Here is a 19,399-nt window from a genome sequence, read left to right as displayed (position 1 = left end):
GTCCAAATTCAGGTCGTTGAAAACTGTGCTTTAGTAAATGCACACATTTCTGGTCTTACTAAATAAAAATACACATGAAAGCCTGAACAGTGCATGTGAGATTGTTCTTTACACACACTCTGCTTTCTAGGTATAGCTGTCTTCTGCATTCGACTGGCCTCATTATTCTGCTTTCCAGATTTGTATTTTGCTTTTGCTTGTGGAGGGGAAAAATTCAGGCTTTGAAAGAAAAAAAAAGCTTCAAGTATGTGTTTGATGGAATTTAAACAAAATCAGCATAAAGAAAACACATATTACATTAGCATATATCTATTTATTAATTTGTCCAATTATTTAAACTTCTGGAATAATGTAAACTCATATTCACAAAAGGAAAGAAATTGCTGATCATTTATCAATCATCATATCATCAATAAAATGAAAGCAATGATAATTACAATAATAATCATATTTGAATATAATAATTGTCTTCTTAACAATATTAACATTCACAACATGTCTCCATACGCTGAGGTGTCCCACATTTTAAACACTGAGTCTTCCCCTCGGTTTGTAAGCGTTTCTGTGGTTCTGTATAAATATGTACATTCCTACGCTCCTAAAGCCCGTAAGAAGGACAGGGTGTGTATGGCTTGTCCATGGCTATGGCTAAGTTTAAGGGTAGGATTCCCACTCTGGGGACATTTCATTCTTTAAGATTAGATACAACCTCTCATGACTTCAAAGAATAAATATAGCGCTACACAATGGGAGAAACGGTTCACTACCACTATCGTTCTCAAGAGGACTTTTATACACAAAAAGGTGGCTATAGAATATCAGCAGGTTCTGCTGCTCTGTACTGAGAACTCGGGAGCGTCTCCAATCGACCCCTAGTTCCCTGTGTAGTGAACAAGTATCTAGGGAACAAGGAATGATCATTTACATTCATTTAGGTGTACTTAGTTTTTTGTTTATGGTGTAATTTTGAGTGAATTTCACAGTGGGGGGTGTTTGTGTGAAATGCTTCACTGTAGAGAAACTTACCAACTCGGATTTATTTACATGAAGGGGGTCCTTATTACTTCAGCACAAATACTGCCATTTTACTTACTATCCAAACCCACCAGTGAACCCAGTGAGTCTTTTGAGATTTTATATACCTTCAATCATCTGCATTTTTGTGTATATATTTTTAATTAATTAAATAATGAATTAATATTTTTACAAATGTTTATACATAACCAGCACATCTTTACAATATGTCAAACCTTCCTGATGAATGGACCAATAGAAATAGTCCAAAATGACTTGGAATAAAAAATTTGTGGAGGTGTGCCTGTATTAAGGAGGACTTTCTGCGTTAAAAGGAATTTCACTCCTCAGAAGTCTGGTTCCATTCACATCCCCGATTCTGGACAATTCTGACCCAAAAACAGCAGAACTGCTCTTTATATAGTGGGTTTTCATAGTTAGCAGTAATCTGAACACTAATAGTCTAAATTACTTTGGTGCCTGTAAGAGCCAGCCAGGCTGAAGTACAACCTCCACACCAGGGGGTTAGTTTAACACACTGGAGAAATCAATCCCCCCTCCCCTCCTTCTTCCATTTACATTTAAAACATCAGAAACGTACTAATATAATATAATGTAAATTAAACATTTAGAAATTGTATCCCTCTGATGTGAGCTCTTCTACTTTCTGGTCAAACATCATCATTAAACTGATCATATTTACTCATATGCAAATATTTTAATGTATTTGGGTTGGAAAGTTTCAGCTTCTTTCAGCATCTTGGTTTATATATAGATTTGTCACAGACTCGCCCCTCAGTCTGTTACATTAACATCTATCTTTTTAACATTTGCAATTGTATATGAATACAGTTTGCATTTGCAGTCATAGCACAGATGTACAGATTACAGCTTGTGGAAGAATATCACTAATTTTGCTCAAATACTTTTTAATGCAAATAATTTATAATACTTGGATTTTTGTTGGTTAAATTGGTGGGGTCCTCACTACACTTGTGAGGCAGATGTTCTAGTCCAGGTCACTAGGAGCAGGTCTATGTAACTACCAAATGCCCACCCAGATACCAAAAAAACACTAAATCAATGTTGTACAACTGAATGTAGAATCGTTAAGCAATGTCTGAAATCAACATGGATCAGCACACACTGTTCATCCTTTACATCTCACCCAAAAATGACCTCAATTAAAATCATGTTACACAGGGAGGTGAATCTGGATGCCAAAGAGTCTTATTGGTGTAGAGTGGTCGAATCCCAATCTGTGCCCAGAGAGGGCAGTGGTGTTACCTCACTAGACTACACCACCAAATAACTACACCAATTAACTACGACTCAACCATTAACTAAACCATTGTTTTAGTTCTTTCAATATAAATACAAAATAAAATAAATTCAGTCCCACTTTATGTACAACAGAATATCTAAAAACTACTACCCCATGGCCTTTTTATGATTAGAAAAATACATAATAATAATAATTAATAATGGCAACAGCAACAATTACAATGAAAGTGCTAAAATAACCAAAATAGTATATGTGATAAGCTATAATTCTTCCTGTTCTCTTTGAGTTGATGGGTTCGGGAGAGGCTGTGTCCTTTTTGAGTTTTGAGGAAGGTAAGAACCAAAGACACAAAGGCAACATTGATCATCTTTCTGTCGACATCGACACAATGTTTATATGCTGATTTTACTTCATCAGCCAATCCGACAAGATGATGTGACATCACCGTTGACTGATTTTAGTTCATCAACCAAAACTGATGACTTTGGTACATTACTTTGTAATCTAGGTGGTTCGTTTACTACACAGGGAGTACAGGGGTCGATTTGAGACGCAGCCTTTGTTTATTATTGGTTCGTCTGTTTAGCGCTTCGCTTTTATTATCCAAAGCGGCCGCTGCTCGAACAGAGCCGGATTTAAGCAACCCAGAACCAAAACATTTAGGCACGGGGAAAGTTTCATATAGATTTTTTTTTCCTTTTTTTCTTCATAAATAGTATCTGAAGTGCAGACAAAATAAATATCAATACTTTCAACCACAACAAAAAAATCATCTAAACAAAATAAAAATGAAATAAATAAATAAATGAATAAATAAATAAAAGCAACTGACTAAAAAACCTACCAGCAAAAACCAACTAATGGTGTATATGTGTAATCATCTATCGAACATCGAGGAAGAATCATAAAAACAATAAGACTTGGTAAAATGAATAAAACTGTATAAATCAACAGGTCTCGGATCCAAAGTCCTCAGGCTCTATTTACATCAGAATCCCGACAGAAGATCGTAGCCGAAAGTCATCAGCTGTCGACCTCGGTTAAAAAAACTAAAAAAAAACTCCCAATCTAACGGCCAGGGAAAGCAAACGGAAACGTCTGATTGTGTTTGCGTCGGAGTGTGTATATGTGTGTGTGTGTGTGCCTAAAAGAAAGAAGGTAACAGTGGGACCTAATGAGGTATGACACTGCTAGTGACGCTGCTACTACTTTCTCCTTTAATCAGTTTGTGTGTGAGTGTGTGTGTGTGTGTGTGTGTGTGTGTGTGTGTGTGTGTGTGTGTATGTATCTCCATGCTTAGGAGAGCATTATAGTACATTGCCACAATACAGTACATTGGTAATGGGTATATCTTTGTGCTTAAATAAAGTTCTAATATTAACAGAGTAGATGGGCTATAGTCCTAGAGTTATAAATACTAGAGCTAGAGTTATAAATACTAGATCATACATGAGTGTGTTTATAGATTTATCTCTCTAAACTGCTGTTTCCTCTCAAAGCGAGTCCCTGCCGTTAGCTGATCTCGGTGTTCCCCATTTCATTACAGCCCCGTTCGCTGTCTCTCTCTCTTTCTCACATACACACACACATACACACATGCATGCACACACTCACAAAGGAAAAACAAACCCATCCGTAATGTATTGATGCACAGATTCACCTGTACACAGAACACACCCCATCAATTGTTTTGAGCAGACGAATGCCAAAAGCTACACACTCACTCGCTAAAGCGTAGGGTCCAAAATGGCCAGTTCATTACATTTTTCTATAGTTATCTCATAAGCACAGACTTATCTTTCTTGTGATCTCAAGATAATCGATTGATTTGTCTGGATAACAAAAGTTGTTTTCTCAAGATGACTAAATTAGTTTTTCTCAAGATAATGGATATTTAAAAAAAACTAATATTTTTTTTCCTCAAAATAACAAAAGATTTATTTTGATCATTCCAGATAATTAATGTTGTTTTCTCCAAATAACTAAATAAGATAATGGTTACTTTTCTCAAGATAAAAGTTATTTTCATGAGATAACTGCTATCCCTAGATGATTTTTTTTATATTAGGATAATGATATTTTTAAGATAATGAATGTCTTCTGTGACTTCCTGAGATCACGAGAAAGTAAGTTGTGAGCATGTGAAAATTGCACCAACAAATAAAGGTTCTTTCTGGAATTCCACAGAGGAGGTCGTCTTTTCTATCACCAACACACTCTTTTTGATGATGCGTCTGCAAGCTCACTCCCTCACACGCACACACACACACACACACACACACATTTGCGCTGTTATCGTTGCTTGTTTCGGTGTCCCGTCGATGAGATGAGGGGGTGCGGATCCTTGAAAGTGTCCTCAAAAGCAGCAAGTCCAATCAGAGACGCTATGAAGGATTCGTACTCTTCGCTCCTTTACAGGTAAACAGACTCCAGAGCGTGGGAAAAGGTAGAGATAGTGTCCCGTGTGCTCCTGTGTGTTAAAGTTTTCTTTTTTTATCCCCTGTTTTGTATAGAGCTCTTTAGGCACAGAGAAGAGGCTCCGCCCACCCGGCGGCAAGGGGAGGGGCTTCTGAGCAGTATGGCAACATCTGATTGGCTCAGAAAAGACCACACCTCCTTAAAAAGTTTTGAAAAGGCTTGATATAAGAAAAACAAAACTAAACAATCAGACAAAAAAAACAAACAAACAAAATGAAAAACAAAACAAAATAAGTGTTATTGAGTCATTATTAGGAAGAGGAGGCTTGTGGGTTATGTAGTCAGTAAGAAGAGACCATAACCGTGAGCACGCACACACAAGAGACCAACACACAGCCTCTCTCTACGGCCATCATGCTGAGAACAACGAGTACTCCTGCTGAGAGAGGAAGAGTGAGAGAAAGAGGAAGGGAGGGGAGAGAGAGAGAGCCCGGGGATGTGCGACATAAGTGGTAAGAGAAGGATCAATGAATGGAGTCCCTCTCTCTCTCTCTGCGGACATTTTCTTTGTAATAAAGATTGTAATGCAAAGGCCAGAGTCAGTCTTTTACAAGAGCAACGGCCTCAAAACTGCACCCGGCGGCTAACCTGTGACTCCACTACGTACAAAAGAGCTGATTGTCATTATTTTGGCTCAAGAGAGAAAAAGAGAGGGAGAGACAGGAGGGAAGAGAGACACGCAGAATGTGTTTGTGTGCTTTTTCGTTTGGGGAGGCATGACGATGCGCCGGGAATGATGCTCTTCCTCTCTCTCTAGCTCTCCTCTCTCAGCCAATCAGACACAAGAGAGAGGTTCCTGGACTGACGCTGGACCAGTCGCATGTCCTTTCATGCTGCCGTGGTCAATCATGTTCCTGTGTGACCACCGTAGATTGGCTGGGGGAGAGAAAGAGAAAGATAGAGAGACAGAAAGAAAGACAGAGAAAGAGAGAGCGAGAGAGAGTGCAGGAGGGCAGCAGGTGACTTTGTGTCCAATGATAATCCACTTGGTATTTGATTGACAGATGAATTGTTCAATAGTCTTGGGTGTGTCTGATAAAGTCTCTGTTATAAGAAGTGAATTCACACTTGCCAAAAGTGAAGTCCTTCTAAAATCAACTACATGTTGTGGTCAGCTGGACATTACAGTAGCAAATGACACGAGGGTGATATGACAAATGACCAACACACACATACAATGCCTGACACTAATGACAAAAAATAAGCAATACTCATATCCCACCTCCTGAGCTGATCCTACTTTTAGGATTACTAAGTCTGGCCACACATTGACTAACTCTGGACCACCCTGTGAAACCTTCCTACAAGAACCACAGTAAGTTAGAGATGAGGAACGTAGCTGCGTAATCCACTCAGTTGGGCAAGAAGATGAGGTTCTGAAAGTCCTCATGATGTACCTAAAAGATGGCCCCCATGTAACGAGAATCTCTCTTCTAAAACATAAAAAACTGCCAAACATGAAGTGCCAAAGACTAAATGTGTAAATCTCTGGTCATTACTACGCCACCAAAATCAAAACTCAAGCCCACGACATGTAGAAGTGCAGCTTAAAGCAAATATGAAAGTTATGACACACCTACAGGCATGTGAAAAAATTAGGATACCCAAGAACTGCAATTTGTGGGGACTTGTGGGGATTAGTTAATAATCAGATATTTAGTTTGTTTTGCTCTTGATTGTTGACGTTAATGGTGAAGGCCACCATGGCCAGATCTAAAGAGCTCTCTGAGGCCTTCAGAAAGAAGGTTGTAGATGCAGATAAGTCTGGAAAAAGGTTTTAAAAGATCTCAGGATAGTTGGAAATCAACCGTTTCACTCTCAGCTAAATCATTTACAAATGGAGAACAACTGCCAATATGGCCAGGTCAGGCCATCCTAGCATCCTAGTTCAGCCCAAGAGCAAACCCCAAGATGCATGTAGAGTCTCCAAAGATCCCCCAAAAAAGAAGGTTTTCATGGGCTGTCCTAAGTTTTCCACAGGACTGTAAAACAGTCTACAACAGTCCACTGTCTGTAGGTGTGCTTTGCTGTCTAGCTCCTTTAAAAGATAGTTAAGCCAAAACTATGAAGTGCTAGCTTTCCTGTTCTGCCAGCTTCAGGAACTTTACCTGAACACAACTCTTTGAATGAACAGATAAAAGAGGAAATGGACAGATGGCCGATAAGCTGAGCCCACAGGTACTCCACAAATATAGTGTCGCTGTCATAAGAAAACCTTTTAACTGTTTTTTGCGTTTCATTCTTTTCCACACTATTTGAAAACGGCAGCTGTCGTTTACATTGTGTGAACGTTTCAGGATGAAAGTACTGATTTTGAAGGAGATGGGAGATAGAGACAGGTTTTCTTACAAAGGCGGCGATATGCTGGAATGCATGGATTCATCATTTCCAAGTGTGTAATTGTGTTTTGTTTAAAGTCAGTCTTATGACAATAGTCATAAAAATAAGCAATCATATCAGCAGAGGTCCCGTGACTAGACCCCCCTCCCTCCATCTGTGACCCATCCTGCGGGTGGTGCCTCTGCTTTTAGGATAGCTATATTGGGAAAGCCAGGGATGGCCCGGAAGTCGCCATTCTGGCTGATGTGGAGCCGTGGGGGCAGGGGGGGCAAAGGGGGTAGAGGGGGCAGGGGAGGCAGTGCTCCATTCCATGGGGAGCCAGATGGACCCAGAGAGGAGAGAGATGAAGCAGGGTTCAGCGCCAAAACCCCCTCTCCTCCTGCAACCAAGGACGGATCGATCGAACCCAGAGAAGAATACGGATCATCCTAACAGAGGGGTAGAGCAGAGAGGAGAGGAGAGGAAAGGAGAGTAGAAGAGAACAGCAGTGGAGATGTGGTGAGAAGAAATAGATAGAAAGAGAAGGGAAGTATTGAGACAGGAAGAAAAGAGAATTGTGGGAAAAGGAAGAGAAGACAAGTGAAAAGAAGATATGGGAAGAAAAAAGATGGGAAAGGCAGGGCACGGAAGAGCAGGGAACAGTAGGGCAGGGGAGGGAAGAGCAGGACAGGGAAGGGCAGGGCAGTGAATAACAAGGAAGGGAAGAACAGGACAGGGAAGAGCAGGGCAGGGCAGGGAACAGTAGGGCAGGCCAGGGAAGGGAATAGCAGGGAAGGGAAGGGAAGAGCAGGACAGGGAAGGGAAGAGCAGGGCAGGGCAGGGAATAGCAGGGCAGGGAAGAGCAGGGCAGGGAAGGGCAGGGCAGGGAACAGTAAGGAAAGGGCAGGGAAGGGAATAGCAGGGAAGGGCAGAAAGAGATAGATAAAAAGAGAAGGGAAGTATTGAGACAGGAAGAAAAGAGAATTGTGGGAAAAGGAAGAGAAGACAAGAGAAAAGAAGATATGGGAAGAAAAGAGATGGGAAGGACAGGGCAGGGAAGAGCAGGGAACAGTAGGGCAGAGAATGGAAGAGCAGGACAGGGAAAGGCAGGTCAGGGCAGGGAATAGCAGGAAATGGAAGAGAAGGACAGGGAAGGGAAGGGCAGGGCAGGGAATAGCAGGGCAGGGCAGGGAACAGTAGGGCAGGGCAGGGCAGGGAACAGCAGGGAAGGGAAGGGAAGAGCAGGACAGGGAAGTAAAGAGCAGGGCAGGGAATAGCAGGGAAGGGAAGAGCAGGGCAGGGAAGGGAAGAGCAGGGCAGGGAACAGTAGGGCAGGGGAGGGAAGGGAATAGCAGGGAAGGGCAGGGCAGGGCAGGAAACAGTAGGGCAGGGAAGAGAAAGGAATAGCAGGGCAGGGCAGGGCAGGGCAGGGAAGAGCAGGGCAGGGGAGGGAAGAGCAAGGCAGGGAAGGGAAGAGCAGGGCAGGGGAGGCAACAGTAGGGCAGGGAAGGGATGGGAAGAGAAAGGCAGGGAAGGAAAGAATAAAGAAAAGAATACAAGAGGAGGGTTAGGGTTAGAGAAAAGATATATGAAGCGTAGATGGGAGTCCAGATAGGCGTCCAGATGTGATGAGAAAAAAATAGACAGGAAGACAAGAGAAATGTGGGGACAGTAGAAGACCAAATAAGATTTAAAATAGAGAATGCAGAGAAGAATTTAGATGTAAGGAGAGTGGAGTGGAGACAGGGGAAGAGAAGGGAATGAAGACACAAGAAGGGATACCAGTGGAGGATAGTCAGAAAAAGGTGTGAAAGTGACGTGTTACAGAAAGAGAACAGGGCCATGTTGTCAGAGAAAGAGAGAATAAGTGAAAAACAAACCAAAAGGGACACAGAGAGGAGGGGACCAAGTAGAAGGTTGGGAGGGATTGGGAGGGGTGGGGTGGGGAAGACAAAAGAAAAAAAGTTAGAGTTTAGAGGAACAAGAAACAGACTGAAAACAGAGAAGAGAGACAGGGAGAGGATAGAGAGACAGTGAAGTGAGCGAGTCAGTGAGGTGAGAGAGAGCAGGGCAGAGGTGGAGAGGACAGGTGGAGTTTAAAGCAGGGGGGAGTGAGGAGGTGCTATAGCCTGGCTGTACCTCATAACACAGGGATTTAATACTTTCTGCTCCAAATTGGTCTGACAACTTTCCTTAAAGCCTCAGCCTTTTAACACCTTCTCAACCTGAGGATTTAGGTTCTCTTGGTTTATTCATTAGTGTGATGATATTTAGGGGGTTCAGTGTGAGGGTCTCTGAATAGGAAGACAGACCTTGCTTCCTTCTTTCTCTGTTCCAAGAAGGATAGTTTTACTCCCTTAAAAGGATGGTCTTGCATCTTCTCTCTTCATCCCTCAGTGTGATGCTCTCTTGACAAGAAGGATGGCCTTGCGTCCTCTCTTGTTAAGAGTGTGATTCTCTATGGGTGATGCTAATTGTTCAGTTGTTATGATCCCTTAGTACGAAGCAAGATCTCCCCCTCTGTTGCACAGTGTGATGCTCCCTGTGTGGGAATGGTGGCTTTGTTTCCACTCCCTCTGGCATTTAATGTGCAGCTTTCTGAATGAATAAAATTGACTTCCTTCTATCGGTCAGTGTTGTGCTCTCTATGTGGGATGGCTGATCTTGTTTTCTTTACTCCTCAATTGGTCAAAGTCATACCCTTTAGTCGGGAAATCTGCCTCTTTCCATGCTCTTTTGCTAATAATGATGGATCGTTTAGTGTAATGCTCTCTTGGTGGGAATGACTGCCTTGTTTCTTTTTCCTCCATCATTCAGTGTGCTGATTTCCATGTGGCTCTCCTTATCCTTCAGTGTGATGCTCTCTTGGTAAGAAGGATGGTCTTGCGTCCTCTCTCCTTATCCTTCAGTGTGATGCTCTCTTGGTAAGAAGGATGGTCTTGCGTCCTCTCTCCTTATCCTTCAGCGTGATGCTCTCTTGGTAAGAAGGATGGTCTTGCATCCTCTCTTTATCCTCCAGTGTGATGCTCTCTTGGTAAGAAGGATGGTCTTGCATCCTCTCTCTTTATCCATCAGTGTAATGCTCTCTAGTTGGGAAGATTTGGTTTGTTTTTTCCACTGGGGAGGACTGGCCTTGCTTCCCTTACCCTGTGTTTTTTAGTGTGCTGTTCTCTAGATAGTGGGAAACATCTTTTTTCCCTTACCCTGTATTTTTCACTGTGCTGCTCTCTAGATGAGAGGGATTGTCTCTCAAACAAAACAGACAGCCTTTCCTTTGCTTTATCTTAAATCTTGGAGACATTTGGTGTAAATGGTGTATCTTGTTTTTCAGCTGGTGTTCAGTCTGCAAGGTAAGGATGGACTTTATTTACCCTTTATTATTCAATGCTGTGCTCTTTAGGTGGGATGGCTGACCTTGTTTCTGTAGAATTTATTCTCTTTTAGTGTGATACTGTCTGGGTGGGACTGCTTTGTTTCTTTCTCTTATCATCATTCAGTGTGCTGTTCTCCAGGTGGCCAGAAGGAAGGCCTTGCTTCTACTTCTTCTATCATTCAGTGTGTCTTGGGTTAATATAACATCAAGCTGTTGGCATGTCTACTCTAAACGGACTTAACTTCCACTGACAAGTTTCTCACCGTGAATGCCTTTAACAAAGCAAAAGCACACACAAAGGGCAAACACCACTTCTATAAATGGCTGCATTCAAACCTTCTCACAAACACATACAATGATAGTGCTTTGTGAAATGGGTGCTACTGGGAATGTTCAAATAATTTGAGTGACTCTGTTTAGTAATACAACGGTGTGACAATGGTCACATTACCACAATCATACAATTACAGTGTAATAAAATGGCGTGACAGAACAATGAGTCATACACTGTAATAAATAACACAGCTAATATTGTGAACCTTTTCATGCTTATCAGAATTTCTATAATAGTGCACAGCAGCATGTGAATAAGAAAATGTAACCACCACAGTAAGAATCACACTGCTGGTTCATTTATGAGCGTTTTGAAACTTTTGAACTATATGCATTTTTGCATATTGCATATTGAGTCTTTAAGATGACACACAGTCCTGGAAAATCTGAAATCTGACACAGATGTTGCAGACTTCTTTCTACTCTACATGTCTTCTGCATATTGCTTTAAACATGAAAATGATTCTGATTTAAATATCAGGTCTGTATTCCCAAATCAGTGTGTTCACCATCTTCAAGATGTATTCCAGCTTAGCTTTACTGCACTGAAGGCCACATAGGGCTTATAGCAATCTTCTTAATAACTGTAGTCATTTGACAAACATCAGTCATTTCTGTCAAAACAACTCCATTATCGTATCGGAATGAATAACTGTAATACTTCCTTTAAAACTCTGAAAAGAAAATGTACGAGGTTTTATGCATGTATGCATGCATGTTTATGCATATGAATGTTGATAGCAACTAAATTCAAATGAAGAATAACAGAGTGATTCTCAGGATTTGGTCCCTAAAGACATAGGGAGAACATTACCAATTAGGTCACATGATTTTAGTATAAATGCTAAAGAAAACAAATCAAATATTTACAGCTTTAAAAATTCAATGTTTTCTGACACCAGACTATATTAAATCTAAATTTTAAATATTGCTCTTTTTAGTTTAGTAACATTTTTCACAGAATGCGTTTTTATGATGTATGTATTTTCTAAATATTGCATCTTTTTCTGTTGTCCCTCAGTCCTTCATTCAACCCCGTAACACTGCTGAACAAGGGACTGAGAAAATAATTGTTAGATCATTTTGACATTATTTTGATTACACTAAGTGACATCATCAGAGTCATTTTGATCACATGGTTCCAATAGAGGTGAGATTATCTTCCATCGTCTCTAAATAGTAAAACGTGTACTTTGAGATCAAGCTTGTCAAGCTCAATGTTTCAATCATGTTCCCATTTACAATCTTAGTTAACAAACTGTCATGTATGTCAACATATTTGGCATGGTGCCATTTACAGAAATATCTGAGGTAAAAGCGCAATTCTGTACAATCGTGTTTTCAAGCACAGAAAGGCATTTAGCTACTTTAGCAAAAATAAAAACAAACAACAAAAAACATCCCCTTACTTTAACAAAAAAGTAACCACCATACCACCCCGTCACATTTAAAATGATTTAATATTAATTAAAATATTAAATATGAGCTACTTTTTAATACTTTAAAATTTGATCACTGTCTGGCCTGTGAATTTATAACATTGTGCAGAGATGGAACCTAACAAATACACAAATGGTGCCTTCATGCCTACTTAGGTAGGCATGCATTTTACTACTAGCACTAGTACATAACTACTTCCATCCATTCAAATCAGTATTAGAGCCAAACGTTTGGGAATGTTTGGATGTTTGGGGAAAAAATGAGCCAACGGCTATCTGACTTTAATTCCCACCAATATGCAATATGCAGTAACACAACTTCTTAGATACTTAATGCAGGCTGTTGTGTGTATGGAAACACAGCTATTTATAAGTGTGTTGGGCAGAAGATGGACTGTTAACAGTAGTGTGTATGTGTGTGTGTGTGTGTGTGTGTTTGGAAAAGACAGACCTCTCCTGTAAATATTCGCGCTTTGAGATCGGGAACACCACTCCCTCTCAACTCATCCTCCACCGCCATCAGCCTGCAACACAACATACAACAACACAATCACACAACAACACAATAACACACAACACCATGACACACAACACAACCCAATCACTCCACACAATCATACACCACCAAAGTCACACAGCTCATCCTCCACCGCCATCAGCCTGCAACACAACACACAACAGCAACACACACACAATAACATGTCAATCACACAATACACCACAACATAAAACACATCACCACAAATCACACAATCATACAAAATAGTCACACAAAACATGATCACCCATAACAGCACAATCACACAGCATTCCATTCCTCAATCACACAATAACACACAATCATAAAACAACACAAACAACACAACCGCACAATCATACAGCACAATAAGACAAAGCACAATAACACAGAGCACAATGACGCAAAACAACACAAATCAAACACACAACACAAACACAACAAGTCAGATAACACAAAATCATACAAAACAATCACACAAAACACAACAACCCAATCACACAAAACACAATAACACAATATGACACAACCCAATCATACAAAAACAAAGAACACAATCACACACAACACAATCATGATAATACAACAACACAGCACACACCAATCACACAACAAGCAATCACACAAACACAATAACACAATATCACACAATCACACAATCCAATCATACAAAACACATGGAACACAATCACACACAACACAAACACACAACGCACCACATACCAATCACACAACAAGCAATCACACAAACACAACAACACAATCACACAACAGTCACACACGAAAGCAGTCATTCGACACAAGCAGTACAGTCACACAAAGACACAAAATCGGTTACACAATACTGTCATACAGTTCACAACAACAACATCTTATGACCACAGTTACAAAAAAGCACTATCACAACTGAGCCACACAAACACAGTGTATAATGTTCAACAACACACTCACACTATAAAATACCAACCTGCTCCTATAGGTGTAATGATTTTAATACAATACTGATTTTCTTTAATAGATCGATTTAGACAATGAATCAACAACTGAGCTGAGTATCAGACTAAAACTGAGCTGAGTGTCAGACTAAAACTGAGCTGAGTGTCAGACTAAAGCTGAGCTGAGTGTCAGACTAAAGCTGAGCATAGTGTCAGATAAACTAATCTTAGTGTCAGACTAAAACTGAGCTGAGTGTCAGACTAAAGCTGAGCATAGTGTCAGACTAAAGCTGAGCTGAGTGTCAGACTAAAACTGAGCATAGTGTCAGACTAAAGCTGAGCTGAGTGTCAGACTAAAACTGAGCATAGTGTCAGACTAAAACTGAGCTGAGTGTCAGACTAAAACTAAGCATAGTGTCAGACTAAAACTGAGCTGAGTGTCAGACTAAAGCTGAGCTGAGTGTCAGACTAAAACTGAGCTGAGTGTCAGACTAAAGCTGAGCTGAGTGTCAGACTAAAACTGAGCATAGTGTCAGACTAAAACTGAGCTGAGTGTCAGACTAAAACTGAGCATAGTGTCAGACTAAAGCTGAGCATAGTGTCAGACTAAAGCTGAGCTGAGTGTCAGACTAAAACTGAGCTGAGTGTCAGACTAAAGCTGAGCTGAGTGTCAGACTAAAACTGAGCATAGTGTCAGACTAAAACTGAGCTGAGTGTCAGACTAAAACTGAGCATAGTGTCAGACTAAAGCTGAACTGAGTGTCAGACTAAAGCTGAGCATAGTATCAGACTAAAACTGAGCTGAGTGTCAGATAAACTGAGTAGTGTCAGACTACAACTGAGCTGAGTGTCAGACTAAAACTGAGCTTAGTGTCAGACTAAAACTGAACATAGTGTCAGACTAAAACTGAGCAGTGTCAGACTAAAACTGAGCTGAGTGTCAGATAAACTGATCTTAGTGTCAGACTTAAATTGAGCATAGTGTCAGACTAAAACTGAGCTTAGTGTCAGACTAAAACTGAGCATAGTGTCAGAGTAAAACTGAGTTTAGTGTCAGACTGAAGCTGAGCTTAGTGTCAGATAAACTGATCTTAGTGTCAGACTAAAACTGAGCATAGTGTCAGACTAAAACTGAGTTTAGTGTCAGACTAAAGCTGATCTTAGTGTCAGACTTAAACTGAGCTGAGTGTCAGACTAAAACTGAGTTTAGTGTCAGACTAAAGCTGAGTTTAGTGTCAGACTAAAACTTAGCATAGTGTCAGATTAAAACTGAGCATAGTGTCAGACTACAACTGAGCTGAGTGTTAGACTAAAACTGAGCATAGTGTCAGACTAAAGCTGAGCTTAGTGTCAGATAAACTGATCTTAGTGTCAGACTTAAACTGAGCATAGTGTCAGACTAAAGCTGAGCTAAGTGTCAGACTAAAACTGAGCATAGTGTCAGACTAAAACTGAGCTGAGTGTCAGACTAAAGCTGAGCATAGTATCAGACTAAAACTGAGCTGAGTGTCAGATAAACTGAGTAGTGTCAGACTACAACTGAGCTGAGTGTCAGACTAAAACTGAGCTTAGTGTCAGACTAAAACTGAACATAGTGTCAGACTAAAACTGAGCACAGTGTCAGACTAAAACTGAGCTGAGTGTCAGATAAACTGATCTTAGTGTCAGACTTAAATTGAGCATAGTGTCAGACTAAAACTGAGCTTAGTGTCAGACTAAAACTGAGCATAGTGTCAGAGTAAAACTGAGTTTAGTGTCAGACTGAAGCTGAGCTTAGTGTCAGATAAACTGATCTTAGTGTCAGACTAAAACTGAGCATAGTGTCAGACTAAAACTGAGTTTAGTGTCAGACTAAAGCTGATCTTAGTGTCAGACTTAAACTGAGCTGAGTGTCAGACTAAAACTGAGTTTAGTGTCAGACTAAAGCTGAGTTTAGTGTCAGACTAAAACTTAGCATAGTGTCAGATTAAAACTGAGCATAGTGTCAGACTACAACTGAGCTGAGTGTTAGACTAAAACTGAGCATAGTGTCAGACTAAAGCTGAGCTTAGTGTCAGATAAACTGATCTTAGTGTCAGACTTAAACTGAGCATAGTGTCAGACTAAAGCTGAGCTAAGTGTCAGACTAAAACTGAGCATAGTGTCAGACTAAAACTGAGCTGAGTGTCAGACTAAAACTAAGCATAGTGTCAGACTAAAACTGAACTGAGTGTCAGACTAAAGCTGAGCTGAGTGTCAGACTAAAGCTGAGCATAGTGTCAGACTAAAGCTGAGCTGAGTGTCAGACTAAAACTGAGCATAGTGTCAGACTAAAGCTGAGCTGAGTGTCAGACTAAAACTGAGCATAGTGTCAGACTAAAACTGAGCTGAGTGTCAGACTAAAACTAAGCATAGTGTCAGACTAAAACTGAGCTGAGTGTCAGACTAAAGCTGAGCTGAGTGTCAGACTAAAACTGAGCTGAGTGTCAGACTAAAGCTGAGCTGAGTGTCAGACTAAAACTGAGCATAGTGTCAGACTAAAACTGAGCTGAGTGTCAGACTAAAACTGAGCATAGTGTCAGACTAAAGCTGAGCATAGTGTCAGACTAAAGCTGAGCTGAGTGTCAGACTAAAGCTGAACTGAGTGTCAGACTAAAGCTGAGCATAGTATCAGACTAAAACTGAGCTGAGTGTCAGATAAACTGAGTAGTGTCAGACTAAAACTGAGCTTAGTGTCAGACTAAAACTGAACATAGTGTCAGACTAAAACTGAGCACAGTGTCAGACTAAAACTGAGCTGAGTGTCAGATAAACTGATCTTAGTGTCAGACTTAAATTGAGCATAGTGTCAGACTAAAACTGAGCTTAGTGTCAGACTAAAACTGAGCATAGTGTCAGAGTAAAACTGAGTTTAGTGTCAGACTGAAGCTGAGCTTAGTGTCAGATAAACTGATCTTAGTGTCAGACTAAAACTGAGCATAGTGTCAGACTAAAACTGAGTTTAGTGTCAGACTAAAGCTGATCTTAGTGTCAGACTTAAACTGAGCTGAGTGTCAGACTAAAACTGAGTTTAGTGTCAGACTAAAGCTGAGTTTAGTGTCAGACTAAAACTTAGCATAGTGTCAGATTAAAACTGAGCATAGTGTCAGACTACAACTGAGCTGAGTGTTAGACTAAAACTGAGCATAGTGTCAGACTAAAGCTGAGCTTAGTGTCAGATAAACTGATCTTAGTGTCAGACTTAAACTGAGCATAGTGTCAGACTAAAGCTGAGCTAAGTGTCAGACTAAAACTGAGCATAGTGTCAGACTAAAACTGAGCATAGTGTTAGACTAAAACTGAGCATAGTGTCAGACTAAAGCTGAGCTTAGTGCCAGACTAAAACTGAGCATAGTGTCAGACTAAAGCTGAGCTTAGTGCCAGACTAAAAATGAGCTTAGTGTCAGACTAAAACTGAGCTTAGTGTCAGACTAAAACTGACCATGGTGTCAGACTAAAACTGAGCTTAGTGACAGACTAAAACTGAGCTTAGTGACAGACTAAAACTGAGCTTAGTGTCAGACTAAAACTGACCATGGTGTCAGACTAAAACTGAGCTTAGTGACAGACTAAAACTGAGCTTAGTGACAGACTAAAACTGAGCTGAGTATCAGACTAAAACTGAGCTTAGTGTCAGACTAAAGCTGAGCATAGTGTCAGACTAAAACTGAGCTGAGTGTCAGACTAAAGCTGAGCATAGTGTCAGACTAAAACTGAGCTGAGTGTCAGACTAAAACTGAGCTTAGTGTCAGATAAACTGATCTTAGTTTCAGACTAAAACTGGCCATAGTGTCAGACTAAAACAGCTTATTGCCAGACTAAAATTAAGTTAAGTGTCAGATAAACTGATCTTAGTTTCAGACTAAAACTGAGCTTAGTGACAGATAAACTGAGCTTACTGTCAGACTAAAACTAAGCTGAGTGTCAGACCTGTACAGCTCGTATATTTCAGCTAAAAACGGGCAGCAGCTGAAAGATGTATAAACTGCTCTAAATGTTAGTCTACAAAGCTTGTTTTGCAGCTTGCTGTTTGCTGCATGTCATTGTTTTTATCATATTTCCTAATAGTACCTTTCCATATTCATCTTCAGGGTTGGTCTGCAGGCACTGCTGAAAAATAAAAATCCTAGAGGAAACACTGTGTACAGGATTTCCTAATAAAGTGTTTGGTGGGGTTTCATCTAGGGTAGGTCAGGTTTCTGCGTTGTTTATCGCTCAGCTGTTTTATAAAATCACTATTTTAAAAAAAGGACATGCCAGTCTTAATGTGCTACATGTCAGCAAATTATACTGAAACTCGCATCAAATCCAAATCTATGTATCATTACACCCATGCTAACAACATGAAGCCATGTAAGACTTTCACTCCCTCAGGCTAAGCAGAGTGTGGAGTGCTGGATTCAGGCCTCCCACTTGACATTCTCCTCCACTTTCAACATGGCTACATGATTTCTTTTCAACTCTGCTGGGACCGTGAACCACAGAACCATATTTTTAAGAAATGGGTCCAGACATCAGCGGTTAAACTCAAATTCTGAATGTGTTCATACACTTGAATCTGTTTAGTGTCTTTCATGCAGCAGAAGGGGAAGGATAAGTCCATATCGCTGCTGTCCAATGAAAACCATGTTTCTCCATTTACGTCTGCTTTTAGTTTTCTCCATGGTTTGAACCCTGTAGATGCTTCTGTACACTGTGTAAGCAATTCTGGATGAACGGACCAATAGAAATGCTCTAAATCACTTTGGATAAATTCTTATTTTACAATGACTTTCCTTCATGTCATTTTTGCCTTCTCCTGTGAAGTCATAGTTTTAATCATTTTGGAGATACATGTTTTTCATTGGACAGGGACAATATAAAAAAAACTTTATGTTTATGCTGTGTTTCTAATAACTGTGTTTTTACACATGAATAATCCAGGCAACAATAATGTAATCATTGCTACAGATGGATTACAGCAGTACAGCTTGTGCAAGTACATCAACAAGTGTATGGACTTGAGTTCTGAAAGTGAGGGTAATTGTACTGAAATGATCTGCTGCTGATTTGACATCTGTTACAGCTATTTAGATACAGTGCTATAAAAAGTATTCAACCTCTTGGATATGGTCAATGGATCTACTGGGCCTTCAGACTAGACGCTGTGTTTAGCGGACACCAAACACTGCACTTCATCACAATTCAAATGAACTCCTTCAAAGTAGCCTTAGGTGTCATGGTGGCCTTTCTCACTAGTTTCTTTCCTGCACGGTCACTCAGTTTGTGGACACAGGCTGCTCTAGGCAGATTTACATGTGCATAACGATGGATTCAGCTGAACTCCAGGAGAGGTTCAGTGGCTTGGGTTTTTTTGTATCAATTTCCTGACTTACTGATTTACCTCTCAATGAGCTTTTGGAGTGCTCTTTTGTCTTCATGGTGTATTTTTGCAGCCAGGAACACTGATTAACCCGTGACTGGACTGTCCAGACAGGTGTCTTTATACCACAGTCACTGCTCTCAGCCGACGCAGACTCTTTTAATGGGGTGAATGTTTATGCAGTCCTCTATTTTATATTATATATTTGATTTAACTGGCATTACTTTGTAGAATTCTGCTTTTTACTTTAACATTATAGTGTTTTTTCATTCTGGTAAAAACTAATTATATTGACCATGATTCCATTTACAAAAGCAATAAAAGCA

General features: G+C 40.3%; 1 protein-coding gene across 7 annotated transcripts in view; it reads right to left on the bottom strand.

Moving 5' to 3' along the window:
• Window positions 1-293: 293 nt before the first annotated feature.
• Window positions 294-19,399, bottom strand: part of syngap1a (synaptic Ras GTPase activating protein 1a) — a 151,399-nt gene continuing 132,293 nt past the window's right edge. For 3 of the 7 annotated variants that reach the window (XM_072667387.1, XM_072667404.1, XM_072667428.1), the window contains 2 exons: window positions 12,693-12,765; window positions 294-7,545 (listed from right to left, as the gene is read on the bottom strand). In XM_072667387.1, coding sequence (XP_072523488.1) covers window positions 7,252-7,545; window positions 12,693-12,765 — 367 coding nt within the window. In that variant the 3' untranslated portion in view covers window positions 294-7,251. Of the gene's footprint in view, window positions 7,546-12,691; window positions 12,902-19,399 lie in introns of those variants that run through there. The other 4 variants (XR_011978213.1, XR_011978212.1, XM_072667395.1 and 1 more) reach the window with 3 other exon arrangements.

Source organism: Salminus brasiliensis, chromosome 2, assembly GCF_030463535.1.
Source record: "Salminus brasiliensis chromosome 2, fSalBra1.hap2, whole genome shotgun sequence".
Taxonomy (NCBI): Eukaryota; Metazoa; Chordata; class Actinopteri; order Characiformes; family Bryconidae; genus Salminus; species Salminus brasiliensis.
This window is presented reverse-complemented; position numbering and strand designations above follow the sequence as displayed.